The 24,474-nt window shown below is 37.5% G+C and overlaps 1 protein-coding gene across 2 annotated transcripts; it reads right to left on the bottom strand.

The window, feature by feature from the left end:
- Positions 1–1,584: 1,584 nt before the first annotated feature.
- On the bottom strand, positions 1,585–20,854 carry HSPA4L (heat shock 70kDa protein 4-like). 2 transcript variants are annotated; one of them, XM_010008912.1, is made up of 18 exons: positions 20,803–20,854; positions 19,267–19,407; positions 17,304–17,426; positions 16,242–16,341; positions 14,649–14,782; positions 13,512–13,756; positions 13,347–13,423; positions 12,003–12,154; positions 11,396–11,502; positions 10,867–11,000; positions 9,610–9,812; positions 7,079–7,180; positions 6,418–6,555; positions 4,982–5,107; positions 4,215–4,322; positions 3,438–3,557; positions 2,724–2,885; positions 1,585–2,279 (listed from the first exon to the last, which is right to left on the bottom strand). In XM_010008912.1, the coding sequence occupies exons 2-18, from the start codon at positions 19,291–19,293 to the stop codon at positions 2,085–2,087; spliced, it is 2,253 nt and encodes a 750-aa protein (XP_010007214.1). In that variant the 5' UTR covers positions 19,294–19,407; positions 20,803–20,854; the 3' UTR covers positions 1,585–2,084. The 2 variants fall into 2 exon arrangements, with proteins under 2 accessions (XP_010007214.1, XP_010007215.1); XM_010008913.1 differs by lacking the exon at positions 7,079–7,180 and adding an exon at positions 7,610–7,628 and having other exon boundaries at positions 6,418–6,542; positions 10,867–10,996; positions 11,392–11,502; positions 20,803–20,853.
- Between the last annotated feature and the right edge of the window lie 3,620 nt (positions 20,855–24,474).

Genomic DNA, 24,474 nt, shown 5'->3' with positions numbered 1-24,474 from the left:
GAGATGTCCACTGTTTGAGCTCTTCTGACTGGTATAAGCAAAACTACTAGATAAATTCATGTGTAGATGGGTTTTAGAAAGCCAATACTTAAGAATGCTACTTGCTAAACTGCTGTGATAAATCAACTGACATTTTAGTCATGTTAAAGCCTACAGAACCAAAGCTAGCTCAGTCATGTACTGACAATCTTAGGACAAATGACACTGAAGTACTGTCACATCCTCAGTGGCAAAGATCTGTGATTACAAGTGGCAGAATTCAAGACTGAGGTTGCAGAGTAGCTGCAGATTTCTTCAAAGTCACTCAGTTTTTGTTCAAGGGCTTTAAGTATGTAAACTTAAGGTGTTACATGATCCACAACTGATTTTGCAGAGGAATAACAGTAAAGTAGGTGTATGTCAGTCATGGGATGTCAGTCATCGAGATACCATTCCAGCACTTCAGCTAGTTTAGCAGGTTTATATTCAGCTGTAAATGATGCTTCTTTTCCTGTGAAGGTATCTAGGAGTAGAGTTCGCCTCTACCAAGTCTAGCTTGGGTCACAGATTATTTTATTTGTAGCATGAACAGTGGTGGAACATGAAGGGCACGGCTGGAGATAAAGTGGCTGCCAAAGCCATAAACATGAGCATGACCCTTCACTTTTTTTAACCACAGTAGTAAGCTTCTACAGAAGAACAAGAACACCTGAACACCTAAACGCATTTCTGCAATGGAGTTCAAGTTACTGAAGTATTACACTGCAACTAATCTCAGTCTCTTATGCTGACTTTACTAAGAAACCACTTTTCATAGAGTAGCTCATTCCTATTCTGGTATGAGAAAGTTTTTCAAGTCAAAAGAAAAGTGACCTGCTCTAGCAAGTGCTACTGTACCTCCCAAGACTGAAGCACTCAGAATGTATAAACACACTGGACCTTGACCATGTCCAAAATTCATAAAAGAAAACAGTGACTCAACTGTGTAACACATTATAGACACTTTCATAAGATCAAGTACATTACCAAAGATAACTGGTAAACTATGCAAATCAAGTAGATTAATCAAGTAGATTCTGTCTTTGAGGGTAATAAATATCCAGTTTGTAAGCTCTTTTGTTGAGATCCTCGACCAGAAGGTTTATGTGCTGAGGACTGAGGCTTAAATGAGCTCTCAGTACTGCTTTCAAGTTTGCAACAAACAGCATTTAAGCAACCTCAAAATCAAGGTGCCAATATCCAGCTTGCACAGCACAATTTCTGTTGTTTCTTTTCCCCAGCATAAGATGTGATCAAGATGTAGACTGAATTCAAAACTCAAGTAGTGGTAACATGTGCAAGAAGACATTTTCAAGGGAAAGCTACACAACAGTCCTTGTATATTCTACCCCTTCCTCTATTATCATAAGCACAGTACATTATGTACAGCAATGTGCACAGAGGCCATTCACTTAACTTCAGCACACGGCAGAGCCATTATGCTACCGTTTTGTAACTAAGATTGTTAGTAGTATGGGAATCTAGAAAGTGTTTAAGCTTGGATTATTCAGTTTGTATGAAAAAGACCATACAATTCTCATGGTACAACAATAAGATGGACTAGTATGCCAACTAACCTCTATTTTAATATTTAAATTATAACAATACAATAACTAGAAAAGGTCAGTGCTTAAAGTGACGTGTTGCCACTTCAATTCCAATATTTTTCCAAAATAAAGATGCAATTAGATCTACACTTGAGCATCAGTAGTGCAATACAGTATCCTTTCCTGAATAAAGGAGCTGAGGTTTTATCCACAATAAAAGCTTTAAATAAGGTAGATTGTTGCCATTTATATATCAATTCTGTATGTTTGATATAAAATATATTGGGGAAAGCTTAAACTGACTTACACAATCTACATTTGGCTAAAGCTCCACATAAGCAGCATCAGTGGAAATGAACATCTGAAGTGTACTTAATATAAAACACTTTCAAAACTACTCAGCAACAAATGACAGAAGGTTGGCTAAGAATAAATGAACATCTGAGGTGTGTACCAGACAAAAAGAATGGACCCTGTGGTTACTTGTACTATTTTAATTAAGTAAAAGAAATGCTAGATTTAGTCCACTTCCATTTCTCCAGGTGGTTTGGTCTGCTGAGAACTGTCCTTTGCTGGTTCAGGTTTTGTTTCGGCACCGCTCTGTCCATTCACTGGTCCATTGTGTTCACCATTGGCCTTTGACTGCCCATCATTGGGAGGTTCTATCTTCGGTTTGGGTTTGTATATAATGGGATTACAGAAGCTATCCAATTCCTAGTTGTAACAGAAGAGAGCAAGTTCACTTGGTGGCACAGTAATTGCATTATACTAGAATGTCTCAAATTTGTTTCAGCTTCATAGTGATCTGGAATTTAATTTTCAAGGACTAGACTTTTGAATTCCATCCAGTCTAGAAACTTAACATACAACCCTTCACTAGCTAAAGAGCTTCTGATCCCTTAAAAGCCTACATCGTAATCCATTTTCTAGCATGCCTAGTGCTTTGACTCAGGGTATTTTAAAAAGGGTTATTCAGAGGCACTGGTAAATCAAGAGTCAAAATTCAACACTTATAAAACTACTGCTCCCCCTGTCTGGATCTTTTAACACCTTTAAAAGCTCTGCCAGTGTCATATTCTAGCTGAAGACAGAGGCCAAAATCTTCTAAAAAAATCCCTTGTTAGAAAGCAACCCACACAATGATGCATTTCTTTTTACCTTAGATTTTGTCAGTATTTCTGCCACTTTGACAACTGGATCCTGAGTTAGACTTAGTTTGTTCTGGGCATTCATTTTGCTGTTCAACCAATTCATAGCTTCGTTAATGTATTTTTCAACTTTCTCCATCTCAGCAGGATCTAGGTGATCATATTTTTCATCCTAAGGAGAAAGGTATTTATATAATAACATAATATATGCTTCTCAATTAAGAATTTCATGGACACACAATAAAATAGGTATCGTTGCTGCAACCCAATAGAAGTAAGTTTTTAACAAGTGTTTAGTATAAAGAACGACTGCAGAAAAAGACATGACTTTTAGACATTTGAAATTTAAATCAGGGTACATAGGGTAGTAATGACTGTGCAAGAAAAAATGCATCCAAGATTTGCTGTAGTTTGTTGAACTAATCACAATAAGTAGTCTTGGAAAATTACAGAAACAATGGTAAACAGCCATGAATTGAGACATCCATTTCACGTGGTACAAGTTACCATAAAAATATGACTATGTTTAATTTGTGTTCTCGTGAAGAAACCATTTTTCTAACAATCCAGAATATTTTTAGAAGTTCTCAGAGGCTGAAGCACAACCGCCATTTTAAAGCAGCTTAACAGGTAATCCTATAGGATTTCTTTTTTAAACACAAAAATTCTACAGCCAAAATCAGAGCACCCGTAATAGTTCATTCCCTAAATAATTTGCTTCTACCTTATTTTTGTATGCTTCTACTGCTTTCATAAGGAGCTGAATCTTCTTTCCCAGTTCATTTAAAACTTTTGGTCTCTCTTCATGTTCCATGTATCTTTCCTGAATTGGCTGTCCAAATTTCTGAAAACAAGCACAAAGATCTTAACAAAATACAAGTTGACTTTAGTCTGGTCCAAGAATAAAATGTAGCAAGGGAAGGAAGCCTGCCTTTAACTTCTCACCCATTCAAAAGTTTAGTGCGTGCCCTTTGCTTTAGTGCAACCAAATAATTTTTTGTCATTACTAATCCATGTGGAAGCTATTATCTTTAAAAATTAGACAAAAAATTCAGTTTTATGATACAGCTATAGAAAACCACTGAAAACAGGAAAACCAGAGCATCTATTTGGAGTGTAATTCTGAACCCCTGGGAAGGCACTAACTACTCAAAAGCTGCTTTCAGACTGTAATAAGACTGACAGAAAATTCCCATAGCAATTACTTTTATAGTCATTAGCAACAGTCTGCTTAATTTTTACTGTTTTCAAATTAGGAGCACACTGACATTATAACAAACTATATTTCTATCTCTAAACATTATGTACATTGCATAACTAAACAACATCCAGATACAATCTGAACATCCATTCTTAAAAGTTAATGATTTACAAAACTCATACATAGCTATGCACACACAAATCCCTCATTAAGAGCTTGGCTTACTTAGCCATAAATATTTATATAAATGCCCCCACTGCCAAACACACCATTTTTCAAGAAAGTAACTTAAAACCTTACTCTTAATTCCTGAAGCTTATCCATGTATACTTGCTTTGGCTGGTCCTCTCCATCCTCATAAAGCCAGTTTTCTGTGTCCTCTAACATCAAGGTCAGCTTGTTTGAATCCTATAAAGCAAGTTTGAGATACTCTATCTCAGAAGGGAAAAAGACAAAGGAGACTTCACTCCCTCCAGCATAAAAAGAAACCCCCCTACTCAAAAGAGAGACTGTTTCATCAATTCAAAATATTCAACATATGATTGTGAAGGAGAATGGTAATCAACAGACTTCAAAGCCAAGATTTTACAGAATGGTAAAGGAGGCAGGACAGTCCTACTAATGAGACTTGCAGTTGAAGTTTCTGAGAGCTACACAGCTTCAAGATTGATTTTGTAAGAAAGCACATGCATCTCAACATTCTTGCATAGTATATTTACATGGCAAGTTCTGTTTCTCACATTCTCCGATAGCAGCACGGAAGAAAAAAATTTGGACAACTATACATATAGTTTAAGTTAGAATTGTTTTAATTGGACTCTACTGGTTATAAACAGCCACATATTAGCTTGCCACTGAGAAACTTCTCAGACAATAAATAATCCTGCATATCAGCGTGTCAAGTATCAGGTGTAAGTGTCACCTGAACTTCACAGATGTGAAGTTAATTCACATTTCATACTCCAAAACAAGTCAAAAAGACTCCTGCAGCCTCCATATAACCCACACTCACAACATTTTAATACAGGGGAATTTTTTCCAGCAGCTGAAACACATAAGCAACTTACTTCTTCAGTGATGAATTTCTCAAAGACTCCACACAGTTTGTCTCTGAAATCATACACATACTCTTCAACAGCATTCTTAGCATCATTTCTTTCCTTCTCAAGCTTGTCTTGCATCATCATCTTCCCCTAGGGTGGAGAAAAGCTTATTTAAATCTAAAAGCTTTCAAGTGTCAAGATTTATGATTACTCTCTTGGTTCTGTACCAAAAAACTTGGCAGAAGCCTGCCAATTCACAATTACTGATTTAACTTTTCACCTTTGGGTAAATCATCTCTACTGCAGGCAGAACTGGAATGGGAGAAAAATTAGTTCACATTTAGAAGTTGTTTGGCAAGTGCTTCAACATCAATAGATCAGATATCAATTATCTGACCACCAGAGACAGGTCTAGAAGTAAAGGGTCCTGGTGGACAGGAGGATGACCATGAGCCAGCAATGGGATCCCAGGCATCCCTGGGGAGATGCTGTTCTGGGGTTAACTTTTCACCTTTGGGTAAATCATCTCTACTGCAGGCAGAACTGGAGTATTGTGTCCAGTTCTGGGCCCCTCAGTTCCAAAAGGACAGGGAACTGCTTGAAAGAGTCCAGCGCAGAGCTACAAAGATGATGAAGGGAGTGGAACTTCTCCCTTACAAGGAAAGGCTGAGGGAGCTGGGTCTCTTTAGCTTGGAGAAGAGGACATTAAGGTGCTACCTCATCAATGTTTACAAATATGTAAAGGGCGAGTGCCAGGGTGATGGAGTTAAGCCTTTTTCAGTGATGACCAGTGATAGGACAAGGGGCAATGGATGCAAACTGGAGCATAGGGGGTTCCATATGAATATCAGGAAGAACATCTTTACTGTGAGAGTGACAGAGCACTGGAACAGGCTGCCCAGAGGTTGTGGAGTCTCCTTGGCTGGAGACATTCAAAACCCGCCCGGACACGTTCCTGTGTAATGTGCTCTAGGTGATCCTGCTCTGGCAGGGGGGTTGGACTAGATGATCTTTCAAGGTCCCTTCCATCCCCTAAGATTCTGTGGTAATGGTTTCAAACTGGAAGAGGGGAGATTTGTATTACATATTGGGAAGAAATTTATTATTGTGAGAGGGGTTAGACACTGGTACAGGTTGCCCAGGAAGTTGTGGATGGCCCCTCCCTGAAGTGTTCCAGGCCAGGTTGGATGGGACTTGGAGCAACCTGGTCTAGTAGGAGGTGTCTCTGCCTATGCAGGGGTGTCGGAACTAAACGATCCTTTCCAACCCAAACCATTCTGTGACCCGCGTACTCAAGTCTCGTGAAATGGATTAGTTTCTCAAAGAAACCTAATCAAAACAAAACGCCTTATGATTAAGGACAAGCCTCTAAGGAATTCTCAATTAGATAATAAGTTTATGGTTGCAAGTACTTCCTGGATAATTATTTCTAGTGACATTAATTTGTTTATGCTGCTTACCTCATTTTCTATATAGGAATTGATAAGATCTTGTCCCAGTTGTCTATAGAGGCTTGCCTGTATAGGTAGGTCAATACTCTTAACTTTTGCTTTAGCCTTCGGCTGGGCTGGATGATCTTGCTTGTCTCCAGAAGCAGTCTATAAAAAGATTTACGCTATTAATAAACTTGCAGGAATAGGAATATTACTACATATACACTCAAAAAAGAGCGACAAATTAAACTGGAATGACAGCTACAAATGAATTACATGTAAATGAAGAACCTAATATCTCCTCTGCTATTCAAAACCACTACCTTAGTTTTGAGCCAGACCGGTAGAATTCAATTTCTTTAAACATCACATGAAGAACTGCTGAAAAAATCTGTTTAAAATCCCATTCTTCTTCACAATGTTTGTTATGTTCCCCTAGATTCCATCTTCACTTTGAAACTATGTTAACAGAAACTTACGTCAAAGTCTTATGTTCAAAATCAACGTGCTAATGTAGGATTCCAAACTGAACTGTTTCAAGACAGCTGTACTCCTCTAAACACAGTCCCATATTTACAACTAGTAAGTCCCATATTACAACTGGTAAGATAAATTACTTCCAGAATACTGGGGAAAAAAAGTCTAAGGGAAACAACATTACATTTCCTCATCAGTACTGAATACCAACTTTTGTTTCAGTTCCTGCATTTTCAGTTTCCTCATCTGCTTGATTCTGTTGTTCAGCTTGACTCTTCTGAATACCTTCATCTTGATCAACCTGCATTTTATCCTAGAAAAAGAGTTACAAAGCTGAATGCGAACACTTGCTATACAAACTGACATCAATTTCAATATATGACAGAAAGGCTTCAGAATCCAACTTAGAAATTTTTGATTTGCCATATTTAAACAGGCATTTTGATATATATAGTACTTGTATCCATATCTTTCTCAAAATAAATTCTATTCAGCATGTCTCCCTTGAAATAATTCTGTTGCTGTCTGCCCCCTGTTAAAGAATTACACTAAGCCCTGTGAATATTCCTTTCATTCTAAGTTAGAAATAGATACATATAAAATGTATGCAAATAACATTCTAGAAACACATCACCAACACAGGCAGTAACTATAGGTTCTCTATGGAACAGCCAGAACTTCAACCTTGTTTTTCACCTAAACTTTTAATGTTTGTAATCCAAAGCAGAAACAACTAAGCAACTGCAATTGTTATCTGTATCCTTCTCATAGGACCATACATTTTTTTTTTTTTTAGTAGCCTCTTGGAGCACATGACCTACTGTCTTCCCTCCCTGCCACCCAAAATTAAGAATGTGTAACTTATTTATAGTTCACCTATGCCTTATTCCAAATTTAAGGACATGGATGAAATCACTAATTAGTGGTGCTGATCACTTGATTTAGCTTAAGTAATACAATTCTCTGCCATTGCTGCAGGAATCTTTTAGTAACATAGTGATGGCTAAGTCAAAAGTTTTCAGGATGACTCCAATACTGGTACATCTAGAGCATCAATAAATAATGAGCTGTGTCTGAAGTCTGAAGTTCTAAGATTATTTCCATGATAAGGAACTAAGATTCCTAGAATCACTAAATTCCTGGGTATGCATATAAAATAATTCACTGTTAGTTATGCAAAACACAAGAAAATTTTACCTAGATTTCCAATTCTAACACAGGTGCACATATTGAAGTTTTGGTATGTTGAGGCAGCAAGGTTTTAATGATATAAGCTAGAAACAAGAAGGCTACTTTTACTGAATTTAGGTTTTGTCACTTCACAGTAGGAAAAAAAATAATCCTTAATTACTGTTCTTACTGTTCACACAGAAAATGCAACTGGAAGCAACTCTTTTACCTACACAGAAAAGCTAGAGGAGCAAAATAATACATATATGCACCACAAACCTCTGCCTTCTCCTCAGAGTCGAGGGGACCATCCTCAATAACGAAAGGGGATTGCTGACAAGCACCATTGTAAAACAGAACACTTGTTAGATGAATGGAAGTACTACAAAGTGAAAGCCTGAGGATGGAGGTGGTTACTCTTGAATTGAACACAGCTTATTACTCATCTTTGTAACCTCCACCTGCAGCATTACACTAAATGCCAGCTATATCACTTTCAACCCTTGTTCACTTGCATAAGATGCAGAGTGTTTGTCCACAAGGAACTGCATCATGTTTGACATGTCAAATATGCTCAAGTTCCTGCAAAGCAGTAGGATATTTAATAAGTAGCTTTTATCCATTATGCAACACTAAATGTGTAACCAGTTGCTCTAATTCCTGTGCTACATTCAAGTAAAGTGGGAAAAAGTATCATGGACTATATTTAAAACAACAGGAAATGCATTCATCCCTTCATCTACACAGAACTGCCAAGTGTTTGCCCAGCCTCACTTCCTAAGGAAAACCTCCTTCATGATGCCTGACAGTCTGAGATTGGTTGCACTGCTGAGCACTTTACAGCCTCAGAAAGACAGCAGGAGTGTGAAGCAGCTGCTTGATCATTTCTTTATCCTCTTCTTCTCTACACAATCATCTCTCCCCTGTGAGCTGTGAAATACAATCCCAAGCTACAAAAGGGCAAAAGCAAAACCGAAAGGCTGCTGAAACCACTGCTAATGTGCCCTTCCCAGCTGGAAAGCATGCCCCGGCACCCAGTCCTCAAATCTGCAGTACCCAATATAATAGCACCTCACTACTCTGTGATTGACTCTCAGTACCACTGCACTATCAGGAATCTCGATCCTACTTGCACTTCAATGAGAGAAAATTCTGTAATTTTCTCCTTACAAGGGGGCTTACAAGATAGTTTCTAAGAACTACTAACACTGAGTACACAAACTAGTTGATGAAAATGTAGTTCAGGAAAAACAAACTTTTGTAATTAACCTGTCATTAGATCTCTTTAAATACATTGCCTTTTGATAGCAACACTAGATAATGTGAAGACTAGTGGAGAAATTGTAAAGAACAATGAAAAAATTAAAACTTTCTTTAGGGTCTGGTTTTAGAACTATTTTTTTTCCTCTCAGTGGCACCATAATAAAGATGAAGAAATGCGTTACATAACTGGAGCAATAATTTCAGTGTGGACAAGTAGTAATTGTCTAAAGGTATACATGATGATTTCATCTCTAATTATTGACTCTCGTCAGAATTACAAGGAGTGTAGATATTTACAAGTTTACATACCAGCTCATCATCTCTGCCTTGGTTTTTAATTGATGATTCAGTGTCCATGGGTGGGTCATTATGATCGCCCTCTATGTTCTGCTTCTCTATGATAGAGGCATTAGCCACACTGAAAAGGCCGTGAATATTGACACGCACTTTAACCTTCACTTTGGAATTGTCACCATCGTGTTGGGGACCAACATTTTGAATAGTGAAACGCCCTTGAAAAAAACCACAAAGACTTTTAATTGTTGCTACAGAAATAGTAAAAGAGGGAAAAAAAAAAAGAAATTAAGTACATTCCTTGAAGGGTGTTAATTTAAATAGCAACTTAATGTAACTTAAATAAAAAGTCAAGGTTAGGCATTGCAATCTGTTGCCGCCTAGGGAAATGACCTTGATTCATTACAAACAGTTTCTACCGTCCATGTAACTCAAACTTTGCACTGAAATATAAAATATTAACAGAGCGAAGAGACTTGATCTGAATTTGGTAATGCATATGCACTACACATTTTTGAGAATGAACAGTGCTTATCAAGACTTCTGGAAGCAGTAAGGTTGATACTGTATTTTGCAACTTACTGCAAATTTGAGTGCAAATGATGCAGACTGTGCACATGTAAAGGAGAATGTTAAAGATGACAGAATTCTTGCATACATAGCTAAACAGAAAGCACCAGGTTTGTATCTGATACATAAATCAGTAAATAAAATTGTGACTTAAGGGCCATGAAGAGTCTACTAATAACAGCAAGATAGAATTAGCTACTGGAAACTTATTCATACCATCTAATACTTTAGACTCTACTACAGATGTTTAAGTTCAGGAAATGCCCATCTTCTATGTTCTCAAATTAACAGAAAGAGGTATGACAGATGCCTGTCTGGCCAGGTAACTATCTAATGCTGACAACTGGTTTGAGCCAGTTTCTTTGAAAAAAATCCAGGCTAGCAGGCACATAATATTCTTACCCATTTTATAGAGTTCAAAGAACCAGACAATAGAGCACTATGCTCTTTGTACTTACTAGTTTTAAAGCATTCAGAACAGTGAAGACAATTAGAAATAATGTATTTTTTTTAGGAACTGCCAAAAGATGATGTCGATACCATTTGATCACTGCATCTCAACCAAGACAACTTGTGCTAAACCCTTCTAAAGAAACTAGGCTTTTCTATAACCTAGGAAATACGCAAGCAGCATATCTTGAAAAAAGGAGAAATACTTGTCAGCAGGAGTTGGCTATGTGGGTTTTATTCATATGCCCTTACCTATTCTGGAGTCAGGATAAGGCACTTCATGTGGATGGGTGTAGAAAGCTTCCAGGTCAAAAGGCTCTTTCTTGTGGAAAGTAATTACTTTTGAGAATGGAGCAGAATGGTTCTTACTGAAGACTTCACACTCCCTAAAGCAGTAAAATATTAAGTAAGGTTAAACCACTGGGCATCACACAATGGATAATCAAAAATCAAGGGATGTTAATGATCAGCAGCTGTGCTAACCAAGTACAATTATTTAGTTTCAGTTTATGTCAAGAGTTACAGGTTGAAGGCCTGTAGATCTTGAAGATGGACTACGCATTCTGTATTACACTTCTCAAAAACTGAGCAACTTCACACTAACATTTTAAAATTAAAATTACTAACAGCAAACAAAAATCCAGAGGTATAATGCAAACAAAATTTAAACTGTTTGAGTTGACAACAGCTTCAAAGTCTGAGGCCTGGTCTTTCACACAGCCCAACATTTTTCTTTATATATAACCAACACACACTTCTTAGTAGGCACCATATAACATACCCTGTTCCTTCCTCGTAAGATGATTTCCATCTTAACGTTATAGAATAAGGAACAACATCTGTGATGGAAAATTCACGCACTTTAAAAGCTGGGGAAAGAATTGCACACTAGAAAACAAAGACCAAAATTGTATTAAATCCATGTAGTCAAAGAAACAGCAAGTACAATACTTAATACCCAAATGCAAAAAGGCTACAATTCATATAGGTCACATGGAGGTCCTGGTGATCACACAACTCTTATCAGAAGCTTTCTATGCTTAGTAGAAAGTTAGTTGAACTTGAAGACAACTAAAGTAACAGTAACAGATGCTACTTCCCCACTGACTGTCAGTAAAGATATCCAGTCAGGCTTCCAAATCACTACACAAGAAATGGAACACTGCAATTTGGGTCATCAAATTTAACAGGTCTGTAACAAAACCATCCTTCTAACATGACACTACAGCCAATTTGCACATATAAACCAATTTCTTAAGGGTCACTGTCAAGTACTGTTGAATGAACAAAACTCTATGTCTTGTTTCAGCTGTGACACCTTTTGCTTTTTGTTAGTTGCATTTCATTAGTACACGAGCAAAGAAGCAATACTGAAGTTTCATTTATACCTGCAAGGCACAGCCTCTTGCAACAGCTTCATCAGCATTTAGTGTGGTGCTTATCTCTTTACAGAAAAAGCTAGAGATCTGTTCCTTTACTGCTGGAATTCTAGTAGCCCCACCTACTATTTCTATACTGTAGATATCTTCACGTTGAAGTTCTAGAAAAAAAGAGTACAAGGCCTTTAGTCATCAAGATACAAAAAAGCTGTCTTTGAACAATCAAAAAAAAAAAAGAGAATTCTCTTATTATTTAGACACTGTGACGAGCTCTGAATATATTCAATGGCTGACAAGATGTTTACAACCAGGTATGTCCTATATCCTATTCACATTAATTGTCCCTCCTCCAGGCTACCACTTTTTAAGTGCATAATCCTGGAAAACACAGCATTTATGAGGACAGCTGTTCTTTGAAAATGCATTGCCCATGTGCATCCCTTTTTTGGTATGCACAAACTCAAGTGTGTGTAATTAACTGGGTTTTGTTTGGCAGCTCTGCACTACTGGACAATACCTCACCCCTCCCAAACAAGAACAAAATTCAACTCCAAATCTGCCTCAGTTTATATTTGGTTTTGTTTCTCAATAAAGAAAAGCAAAACACTTAAAAAAAACAACTAAGAAATATGAGACTGTGCTTGCAGGGTAACTTCCTAATTCTGAATTCAAGATGCATGTATAAAGTGATCTCAAACACCTGTCAGTCCTTGAACAGCTCTGCTCAGCAGTTACTCAGGTTCTTACTTCCTCTATTACTTATCTAGCCAAGATAAGCAGAATCCTTCCCTTTCTTTTAGTTGAAGATGTTGCAATTAGGTGTAAAACATTTTCCTGTGAAAGTCTAATCTCTCCTTTCTACTACATTAGGCAAAAAAACAAAACAAAAAATTGTCATTTGCACATGCTTCAGATAATTTGGATAATTATTTTCAGGAATATACTGCCAAATTCTCAGGTCAGTGAGGACATGTATGTATTGCATATGGAACAGGCTGGCCAGACAGTTGCAGTAAAGAGAAGCTTTTCCCCATTATGGTTCTGATTTGATTGTTTTGTGGTTTTATATAAAATAATCTTTCAGAGCCAACCTTTTCCATTACATGGGGTGAATGAGGGTCAATAAACCAAGGTTGCAGAGTGATTATGTGCACTAAATGAGCCAGGAAAGGGATCATGCATACATGACAAGCATATGAATGGAACTTACATTTAACTTTTCAGTACTTATCTTTGCAATTCTAATAAATACAAAAATATATTAAAAAGATAATCATTAAAGAGATCCAGGGTAACTGGCTTACTAGTTACTGTTTTGAACCAAAATCAGCACCTAAATTAACTCTTACTTACTAGCTTGATCCATGGCTGCTCTTAGAGGAGGTTCCACTCTGGACAGAAGGGCAGCACACAACTGCTCAAACTGACTTCTGCAGGAATAAGAAAGCATTTCACATTACAAGACAGCTTGGAGACCACGCTGCACTGTGCAACGCAAGTGAAAATAATGCTTAGTACCTGTTCATTTTACTGGAGACATCAAGGTCATTCATGAAGCACTCAATATTGAGTGGGAGGTCAGAAGCATTTGCACTCATAAGCTTCTTCAGTTTTTCACATTCCTGATACAATCGTAGCACTGCTCGGGGATTCTCTTTTACATTCAGTCTGTATTTTGTCCTAAATTCTTCAGAGAAGTAGTCTACCAAAGCCTCATCAAAATTCCTGCCACCTAGGTAAGGGTCAAAGGTAGTAGCCAAGACCTGCACAGAAATGAAAGAACTAAGATTAGACATTGTTAGACAATGTTTGTTTAGATGCAGGGATAGTTTTTATACAGACACTATTTTGTAAGTGTTTACAACAGTTAATAACAGGTCTGATATGGGCAAATGTCTTTGTTGTTTTCTCACCTTCTATGCAGTTGGTAGATAGAACAACTTAAGATCACTCCTGTATTACTTAGTTTCTGCCCTCCCCAAATAAAATACAGTCACATCTACTGTGCTATTTTCTATCACACTGAAACCCCTACTCAGGTTACTAGCTCACTGAAGACAGACTAGGATAGCTATTTTGTCATGTTCCTACCAGTTTAGTATCATTCATTCAGAACAGAAAAGCTCACTATCATCTTCCATGATTTCAGATAAACTATATTTTGCTACCCAAGAAAAGTTTGCAAAAACATTCAGCCAAGAGTAACTCAGACAAAAATCTCCACACCAGGAAGTGAAGGCTGTCGTTTTACTTCATATCCTGTTGTATTTAGATTTTCAAACATCATGGGTGACAGAAAAAATAAATCATCACAGAGAAATTCAGAGAGTTCAATGATTTCCCATTGATAAGTCAGCTACACAATGCTTATGAAATGCAAATATTTCAGTGACACAACATGGCACAAAAAACTACAGAGTATGCTTAACAGTCAAGCACTTTTCAAAGCACTTTAGGATACTTCATTTCTGCATTTTATAAAGAGCGATTTGCTGAAATTACAAAGAAGTTTTTTTCTTCTTCACTCAGCATTTAAATATTATTTGTTGTAGAGATTTATTTCATTAACAATCTTTCCACAGAATGGTATTTTGATAATTACTCAATTACATACTTCAGGAATATCGGATTTTACTTTATGACTTAGAAAATTACCTTCAGTTTTCCCTTGTTAAATGCACAGATTGAAACCTGATACGCAGAATGCCCCATATCTACAAAGACCACATTTCTTGGCTTCTCTTCCAAGGCTGGCAGATCTTGCTTGTATATTCCATAGGCTAGGGCAACTGAAAAACATCAACCCACAGATGTGAAGGAAAAGCTGTAGAGAGCTGTTAAGCATGCATTAAAAGCACTACCAAAAGACAGACACTACTTTTGTTTACTCTTTCTAAATACCTTCATTACTCTGCTCAAACAGAACATAAGGGTCAAAAGGGTCTTGAGTTTTAGACCACTGAGTTACCACTTTTTTTTTTCTTACTGTTTGATTTATAGTTATACTAGCAAATTACCTCATTTTCATTCATACATTTAAGTGGTCTCTATAACCTAACATCTCAACAACAAATGCATGCTGTGCAACATCAAACCACTAACTGAAGTCAGCAGCATGTGCACCATAATAAATTTAAATGTTTAGATCCAGAATTTATTAGATTGCTTATTTTTGCTTCTGTTTAAGAATTACTGTTCATACGTAAAGCAACTCTTCACAGAAGAAGTCAACATGTTGAAAATACATTTTTCACTGTCCAGGGAGTAAATATATGTCAAATGACGGTTTAACACTACTGAAGCATCACTTTGGCATTTCAGTTCTGCTTGTAGCCAAATTAACATTGCAATTTGTGAAACTGCACATAGTAAGTTCTCATGCCTACCTCTCCTTTGGAATGCCCTACTTTCAGCACTTTTTTTATAGCTCAGCTCTGCAAAATTCAAGCATGCTCAAGAGATTTCAAAAAATGTTTTCAAAGACTAGCTTATTCAATCAGATTTCAGTACCAGTGCTAATTTGGAAAATTGTTTGAGACTGGCTAAAAATCAAAGAAAACTTAAATAAAGACACAATAATCAGTGGTTTAAACAACTCCACCTTTAGTCCCCATTAAGTGTAACATTTCTATATTCTAGCCTAGGATTCAACAAAACCAGAAGAGGGCATTAAATTACATTCTAGAAACACCAGTTGTGCCAATGCACAATTTTCAACTGTCATTATACCACAGACTTATACTTGACTTGATTTGGCTATTTTTAAGTCATACAGTTGAAGTTACTCCTAAATATGATCAGCAGATGCAGGTTGTATCTGAAAATACTGTACTATGCTATTATTTAATACAACAATTGAGAATTTAGGTCAGGTGCACACCCCAGCTGGATCATTCAAAGCTTCTGAAGCTAGCTCAGGCCTTCCTGATACAGCTGCTATAGATCTATGGTAGAGCAGAGAGGCAAGAACAAATACCAGCTTTATTTGAAAAGCAGAGAAGCTACTTTCAAGTGGCACTGTATTCAAGTTAGCAAACCCCAACGCTAACCATGTCTCTTAAGTGCTGAACACCATCTCCCTGAAACAATTGCTGAGCTTCCAGTCCCCAAGATAGATTAGGCAGTACTAGCCTGGATCGCTTTTTCTCCAAGCTCCAAATTGTGTAACAGGAGCACATCATCACCTTCACAGATTGAACAGCCAGAACGGGTAAGGAAAAAAAGCAAGCAAGAATTGCTGCCCTTTACCTGCTGTAGTTTCATTCATCAGCTTCAGACAATTTAATCCTGCAATCTGTGCAGCCGCCATTACAGATCTTCGCTCAGCATCAGTGAAGAAACTAGGTACCTGTTTCAGAAAAATAATTATGTAGGATATGATGACTTTTCAATTTCAAAAAGCAACCATATGAATTTCAATACCACAAGAAACTGTTACAAGGTAACCTCAGATTAATAAGGCCGTCTGAATAAAAAATTGTAGTGCATATTTTAATTAAGTATGTGCCATCACCAAAAAAAAATACTGAAAATGTTTTCTCAGATTCTTCTGAGTCTTTGACCTTAAAAATCCTCATTTATGTGAAGTATTCTTCGTGTCTTCATGAATCATAAGGAAGCAAGGAAAAGGATCAGGGTAGATCTCTATCAGCTCAAGTATAGAGCTTCCGAGCTACCATGTTTATCTGACAGAGAAGGGATAACCCCAATGCCCAAACTTTTCACCAGAGAAGAAGTCAAGCAGTAAACAAAAACAATGCGAAAAGCAAACATTCACGACTTCCTACTAGGAGCAAAACCTTGTTTTCAATGTCAAACCTCTACTCTCCTGCCACGGGTGAAGACAGACAGGTAGTTTAGGCTTCTCAAATTGCCAGTATGACCCTCAGACTCACAGAAATTCAGGCAAATCTCAACTACACTACAAACCAATGGTGTTCAACTACGTAATGATGAAGAAATGTAACGTGAATTTGGGAAGGTTCTTTGGAACTGAGGAAGATGTGCTTACACATAGGACAGTTCCTGTTTCTAACAGAAACTACAGTGATCAGGATTATTTACAGAGTACTTGGAGTTAACCTATCTGGATCAGCTTAAATAGTATGTTCCTTCTGAAAACACACTCTTGATTTATCAGCTTTTCCATCTTCTCACATATTATTACCAAAGTTTGCAATAAAGGCCAATTTTTTTAAAGAGATACGATTTCTATCCACTACTTCTATCTCTTCCCATTACAGCGTGGCATAAATGGTACTAGCTTACATAAAGTTACCTATAGAAAGAATATCAATAAATACAACTTACTGAAATCACACAGTCTGCCACTGGTTTCTTCAAAGCGCTTTCTGAAGTCTCTTTAAGTTTGGCCAACAACATTCCTGTAATCTGTTCAATTGCAAACAGTCTCTCTTCATCTAGGTATCTCACCTGAAACAGAATTGCAGTTCCGTAATACATCACCTCAACTTTTCTCTAAGATGTGCAACTTAGACATTTTTTTGCAATTTTGATCAGTAAGACCCAAGTTTTAACACCAGACTCTGGACACAGATAACTCTCCATGTCAACTGATGCTATACATTTATTTGTGCTACCTACAACAAATCCTAACAGTTCAGTTCACCCAAGAATTGTTTTGTGGGAAACCTTAACACCTGTGTTATCTTTTGACACTTGTAGATATCTTCTCAAGAGGAGAAGGCTGAGGGGAGACCTTATTAATGCTTCTAAGTATCTAAAGGGTGTGTGCAAGGAGGATGGAGCCAGACTCCTTTGAGTAGTTCTCAGTGACAGGATGAGGGGCAAGGGGAACAAGCTGGAACATACAAAGTTCCTGTTAAATATGAGAAAAAACTTCTTTACTATGAGGGTGACAGAGCACTGGAACAGGCTGCCCAGGGAGGTTGAGGAGTTCCCTTCTCTGGAGATATTCAAGACCACCTGGATGCAGTCCTGCTTGATGTGCTCTAGGTGATCCTGCTTTATTTAGCAGGGGAGTTGGACTAGATGATCTCTAGGGGTCCCTTCCAACTCTAACAATTCTGTGCTCTCAAGGGGCAATTTACAATGCTACAGCACTTCTGCTTGATGGGGAGTTTTAATTTAAAAAAGTAAATACAAAATGCACAATGAGCTAACATGAGCTAAAACAAAGACTTCTGGAGCAAATCCAAGGAACATTTGCTTTCTGCAAGGGTCACTCAAGCACGTGAAGTGGGGAAGGGGCAAGTGAGGCATTTCTAACTCCTGCCTTTCTCAGGAAACATGTGAACATCAGCGTTCATGTGAGGTTCCTTGTCCTGAATTCCAGACAAGCCGCAATCCTAGTCTTCTGCAAGGAAAACCTGGCAGATGAGCAGTAGTTATATTTACAAGGGCAATTAGTATGATACAAGCAAGTACACAGAACTCAGGAATTTTGTGCAGTATAAAGCCCCACCAGAAAGCAATTCTAAGCGCACTAAGAATAACTGGGAGATTTGCTTCAGAAGTACTCGCCTGATCCAAATTCCAATACTTTGAGAGAAGCAGTTTCTACCCATTTAGTTTAGAAGCAAATTAGAAGTATCTTGCTTGGGTTAACATCTTCAGACTGTTATTCCTGAAACTTGGTCTCTGCATGTCTGTAAGACCTAAACTCAGATGAGACTAACACACACTGTATTTATACACATCAGAAGGTAACTCTAGTAAGGTAAAGTGAAATGCTACTAGTCAGACTACAGAAAGCTAATACAATTGATGAGAAACCTCAATGGACATCCCAAAGAAAAGTGCAATACTTGAGTAGATGTTACGGAAGAGAACTAAATGTTCTTCATCTCTCAGGAACAGCATATTTATTACACAATTTTATTAAGGGTGAATGAAACAAACTTAATCTTTCTTGGGGTGAGAGCTATTAACATGTTATAGCATACATGTATGGGAGACAATGCACTACCTTCTTCATGCTACTTGATCATTAGAAGACATGAGTATGTAATACAGAGCAAGTATACTCTAGATCTTCCTGAACATTTAAAGACGTGAATGAACTGTTAAGGACAAATGAGAAACACAGCAAAACTACACAAAGGCAAGCTCTGTGAAAAATAAGAGGTGTTATCGTACTGGTTATCACCTAACATTTATTTTCCAAATGAGTGTGAATATATTTAGCATTTTTTTTTAAGGAAAATATAAGTTCTAGGAAGAATTTCACTGATAGAGGCCCAGAGTGCTCATCTTTAACACTAAAGATACTCTGCACAAAGTTCTAACTCACCTTCACTCCTACGGAACCATTTGGCATCTTCTGAAGTTCATAGGGAAGCTTGGCCCTTTCAGATTGTATGTAAGCATCTTCAAATGCTCTTCCATGAAGTTTTTTAAAACCATGTAATGTATTTTTTACATTTGTGACAATCTGTGGAAAAGATACTTTTAATTACCATGACATGCAGACTATAGAAGACTATACAGAAGTAAACTCTTAACGGCTTAATGCACATACTGAAGACTTGTTTCAAGCCCCACACACTTACTGGAAAGCCAAAGGTGGGAGGAGAGAAAGAAGAATATTTTTTTTAATCTGCAGTCTCCATTAAACAATCTCAAATTTACTTCCCTCTTTAATAGCCAGTAGTTTGCTGCTATCAATTTTAACTACCCTTTTTTTCTATAGTAGCTCTCTGATATAGTATGCAATATTTGAGATTATATCATATTATTGCTACAGCTGTCTGCAGGAACAAATTAAGTTATTACCTACATTAACATTAAATGAAGCTTCAACAAATTAATGTATTTCACTTCCTTTCTAAGTTCTCCTCTAATTCAGATTCCTCCTGGACATGAAGCCACCCCACATCTATTATCTCATCAGTGTTCCACCCTAATTACTTTAAATATAGACTTTTAAGAAAGGACTTGGAACAACCAAATCCCAACAAATGTGGTATTTAAGCTATGAAATTGCTCCAGGGTAATCCTCTCCTAGATGAACTAGTCTGATTTAATAGTCTAAATTGCAAACTTTATAGCTGGGAAGAGTACTGACAGGATGCCTTCTCACCACCAGAATTCAGGGGTTGCACTCACGATAAAAAGTCTAAAGTTTCTCAGACTGAAAGTGATACAGCCCCTGCATACAATGACTGCTCATAGTACAACTGGCAGGCTTGATTACCTTTATCTTCACCAAGCAAATTTCCAGTTACCTACACCCTAGACCAAGGGGCAGGAAGTCCTCAGCACACCAACACAATGCATGGACCCAAAGAAAGCAGGCAAGACCAGATCTATTTTGTAGATTTGCACTGGCCATTATTAATTTTTACCTATTTTACTTCCTAAGGAAGGTTTTCTTAGATTCCAGGTGAACTTACAGAGCATTAGAGAAATTTTACTTCTGTTCAAAGTTCCAAATTGAGACAGTATATGACTATGATGCATTCATTTAATATTATGAGCAACCACCAGTTGCTTTCATTCCTTCATATTTTCTTAAACATACGCACAGTTTTCCGCACCACCCCCACTGGAGATTTCATGTACTCTCATCTTACTGTTATGAGTAAGGATGAAAAAAAATCTTTTACAGGGAAAGAAACAAAGTTTTGTTTCTTCACTTTTTTACTCTCAATGAAAGAACAATGTAGAAATAATGTTTCAATTTTAATACAGGAATAGAGTACTGAAGCAGTATTACTGCACAATGTACACTTATTGTAGAAAATTGACTTTGTAACAGAAAAATAGAGTATTAATTTCCTTCCCATAGTTCAACAGCAGACAAGTCAGGTAAGTTTGATCCATTTACCTGGCTCTTTGCCGCATTCCCAATGGCCCGGGTCTTGGATCCTAAAGATATACATGCTCTAAGTAAAAACAGAAAAAAGAAAACCAGCTTTAAATCATCATAAAGTATTTATACGGTATTTTAAAACACCCACAAAAACTGAAGTAGCACAACATGGATGCAGTACTTAACAGCATTATTGCATGAAACACCAGAACTTGCAGTGGAATTCTAGTTATTTTGTTCCTTGCACATTAGTCTAGAAACTGCAAGCAATGACAATTGTTCATCATAATTGCATTTAAGGAATTATTTAAAAGCTTTTGTTTTCTATAGATCTTATCATAAAGGTAGGGAATTAGGAGTTACTTTTGGATCACAGCTTATAACCAAAGAAGCCTGTGACATTTAATTTAAAAACCAGAACTTTACCAGTTTTTCTTGACTCAACAACCCTGGAATCTGACAGTGCCACATTCACACTGTTAAGAACCCTCAGCAACAGTAATTGTCAAACAACAATAAAAAAAAACACCTAAACCCAAGGTAGCTAACAGCCCAGTACTACCAACTGTTGAGCACTTGCCGTGACTGGGGACTACCAGGTACACACTTCAAACAAGTCAAAAGGGAAACAAGCAAAAAGTCTGGGAACAGCTCCCAGCCACTATGGGCTCGGGAAGATCTAGAGTAGTCCATGGCCCCTTGCAGCTTGCTGCTTTTAGGTTACCACTGAGTGTCCCTCTCAGCCTCACCTCTGGCTCCAGCAAAGGCTGCCCCCAAGTCCCCAGCCACCATCTGGCCACCTCATTACTGACTTCGGAAACAGTTTTTTTCTAAGTTACTTTTGCCACACCTTCACTTTAGAGATTGAAATAGAACTCTAAAAATATAGAACTCTAAAAGGGACCTGATCTGGCTAAAACCATTCAGTAGAAAATAAAGATACAAGCCAGATTTCACACAGTTCAAATTTAATTGTTTAATGAATGTATAAAAGTCACTTATAGTAGGTTTGTTCCTGCCTCCTCTCCATCATCATTACTACAATGAGGACACTGCAATTCGATAGTATTATCTAACAACCTCTTCTGCTTTAACATCACCCTGAACATGCAAAACCTTCTCCAGATAGAATTGCTCTGAACAGAAAATGCATTGCCTTACATTTTCAAAAATGTAGTTCAGCTTTCACAAACAGATTTACACTCTTTAACACTACAGTTCCCAATTATACTTTGTTGTAATTCAGAAAAGTCAAAAGAGCAATCTGGAAAGGGTGCAAATGGTTTGTTTTATGGATAACAACATGTGAATGCTATTATATCACACCTTTTCAGTGTAGGAATTTGAATTTAACTGTTGATATCAATACTTGCAAATGCCCCTCTGCACAGCATGAAGCATCAAGTAAAAAGCTACTTAGCCCATCAGAATTCCTGCCATGGTTTACTACAATTACTCAGTTCCAGGACAAGGGGATGGATGGCTTCTCCTTCCCTTGGCTGGGAAGCAGAGATGTCAAAAAATAAAACATGCTCCAAACTCAGTTGTATCCAAGACAGGCTTTTAGGAAGCACATGCACCTTAAGGCTACAAATGCAACAAATTAACTGTCTTTCCCACAACTACCCTCAGCCTTCTCTTGACACAAGCTTTTGAACAGCACACAAGACTTTTCTAAAGGTCACCATTCCCTTCTCCACGATGACATTTCAATCCTCTCCATGCACTGGTTTGAAGAAGATGCTACTTACCTCATTTTAATTAGTTTGTCATTACATACAGCCTAAAAAAAGTTACTAAAAAATACAAGCTATCAACAATCAACTCTTTTTCCACAAAACCACACTGGTGAGGCACAGCGCTTGAAAGGGCCATTAGCCATGAGTTTAAACACCTGCCACGGTAGAAATTTCTGCAACAGATTTGCTGGAGTTCCCAATCAGAAAAAGCCAAGTGTCAATTAACATTCAAAGAGACCCTAAGGCCAAAAGCCTTAAAAAACTACAAGTTCTTTTGAAATGGATCACTAAATAGCAGAATCTTTTTCCTTTCTTTCCAAAACATTTGTGCTAAAGCTTCAAAGATCATGGACATTTTACCAACACTAATAATACCATTCCTCAGATTACAGGATGTAGGTTTTAAGAGATCACCTGAATGTTATGTTTTAACAACTAGGACACTGGATTGATGACCCAAGTGTGCTGTGTTTGCTTGTGATAACAGCTATCTTCAATCAGTCTACACTGCCACACTGTAGCACTGAAGAGTGCTTAAACTAACACTGGTCACACAGACACCTGAACCAGCTCCAAAACTGGAAGCTGGATGCACTAATTAGCCTTGCCCAGAATGAGCAATTAGCCCTGTAGAGCACAGCCAAAACTGTCCTATCTTTCGTATCTAACCCAGTATCTTTACAAAGCTGTAAAGCAACACACTGCACATTAAAGTATGCTTGTCCTTAGTTAGTTCAGGTATTTTTTTATACCTCACTCCATGGACACAACAAACATTAACACTCTGCATTTCTAGAAGGAAGTCCCAAGTACTTGAAACATATCCAATCAATGTTAACTATTATCTAACTTCAAGATCTAAATGATCTAACTGCCTCTGTAGGACCATATAAAGAGTTATTTTACTGTATTGCTATGTGTAATAAGCACAAAAGTTTTAATGATTTAAGAGTTAGATCTGTCTACAACACTCACTCTGTATGAAGCAAGGTTTAGTTACTATGATAAACTTCCCTAACAGTAATTAACCTGTTATATTTCTATTTACATCAAGACAAGGGCATTAGAAAGGAAGTTCCTCATGTTCCCTTATATTACATTTTGAAGCAAGAAAAGAAGAAAGCCAGGAAAAATGTCACTTGAAGTGAGATAACTATTGCCTTTAAGTATCTGTGCACTCCAGATACTACCTTGCTAACTGTGCTGTAAACGTCTTTTCATAATCACTTCACAAATATATTGAAAATACAGTTATTCAGACATTAATGTGGCAAGTATTAAATAGAGGGAAACTTATATGAAGCCTACCTGCAGTCAATGCACTCCCAGAATATCTAAGAATTGGAAGTGCTCTTCATTATAAGTGGGAAGAAAACTGCAGGTGCCAGAGGATTCTTGGGGCAACAATTTCAAGAAATTCCCTGCACAGAATTTGAAAGGTGCCAGAATTTCAGCTGTCACAAAACATGCACAAGGAAAATGCCTGCTTGAGAGTTAATATAAGAAGTGTATTTTCCAAGTACTAAAAAGAATTTCAGAGAACAGTCCCATTAACACAGGCAGTGTGCATTTTAGTACTCAATTTCTTTGTACTTCTAAAAAAGCTTTTTCAAAAGCAAAAGAAAGCCTGCATTTCTCTGGAATAAAAAAAAACAGCAGTGAAGTTACTATTGGCCTCACATCGCAGAAACAGTTTTCTGCTTTTGACTACGAGTTCCTCTTATAAAAGCAAGTACCATCCAACACCCGATTCTCACGAGTACTATGCGAATTCCCGATTCCTTCTTGAAAATTATGCACAGATGGAGCTCTCGAAATCCTAGACGTATCCCATAGAAACGGAAGAGGAAAATCTCCACCTCCTCTTGCGCATCCCATCATCACGGACGCTGCCCGCCGCTCCCCCCCCCCCAAGCTCCTTGCCGGCCCCCGGCATTCCAGGGCCGCC

This window comes from Chaetura pelagica, unplaced genomic scaffold (assembly GCF_000747805.2).
Source record: "Chaetura pelagica isolate M959 unplaced genomic scaffold, ChaPel_1.0 scaffold221, whole genome shotgun sequence".
NCBI lineage: Eukaryota > Metazoa > Chordata > Aves > Apodiformes > Apodidae > Chaetura > Chaetura pelagica.
The sequence above is the reverse complement of the archived record's forward strand: the minus strand, read 5'-3'. Positions and strand labels throughout refer to the sequence as shown.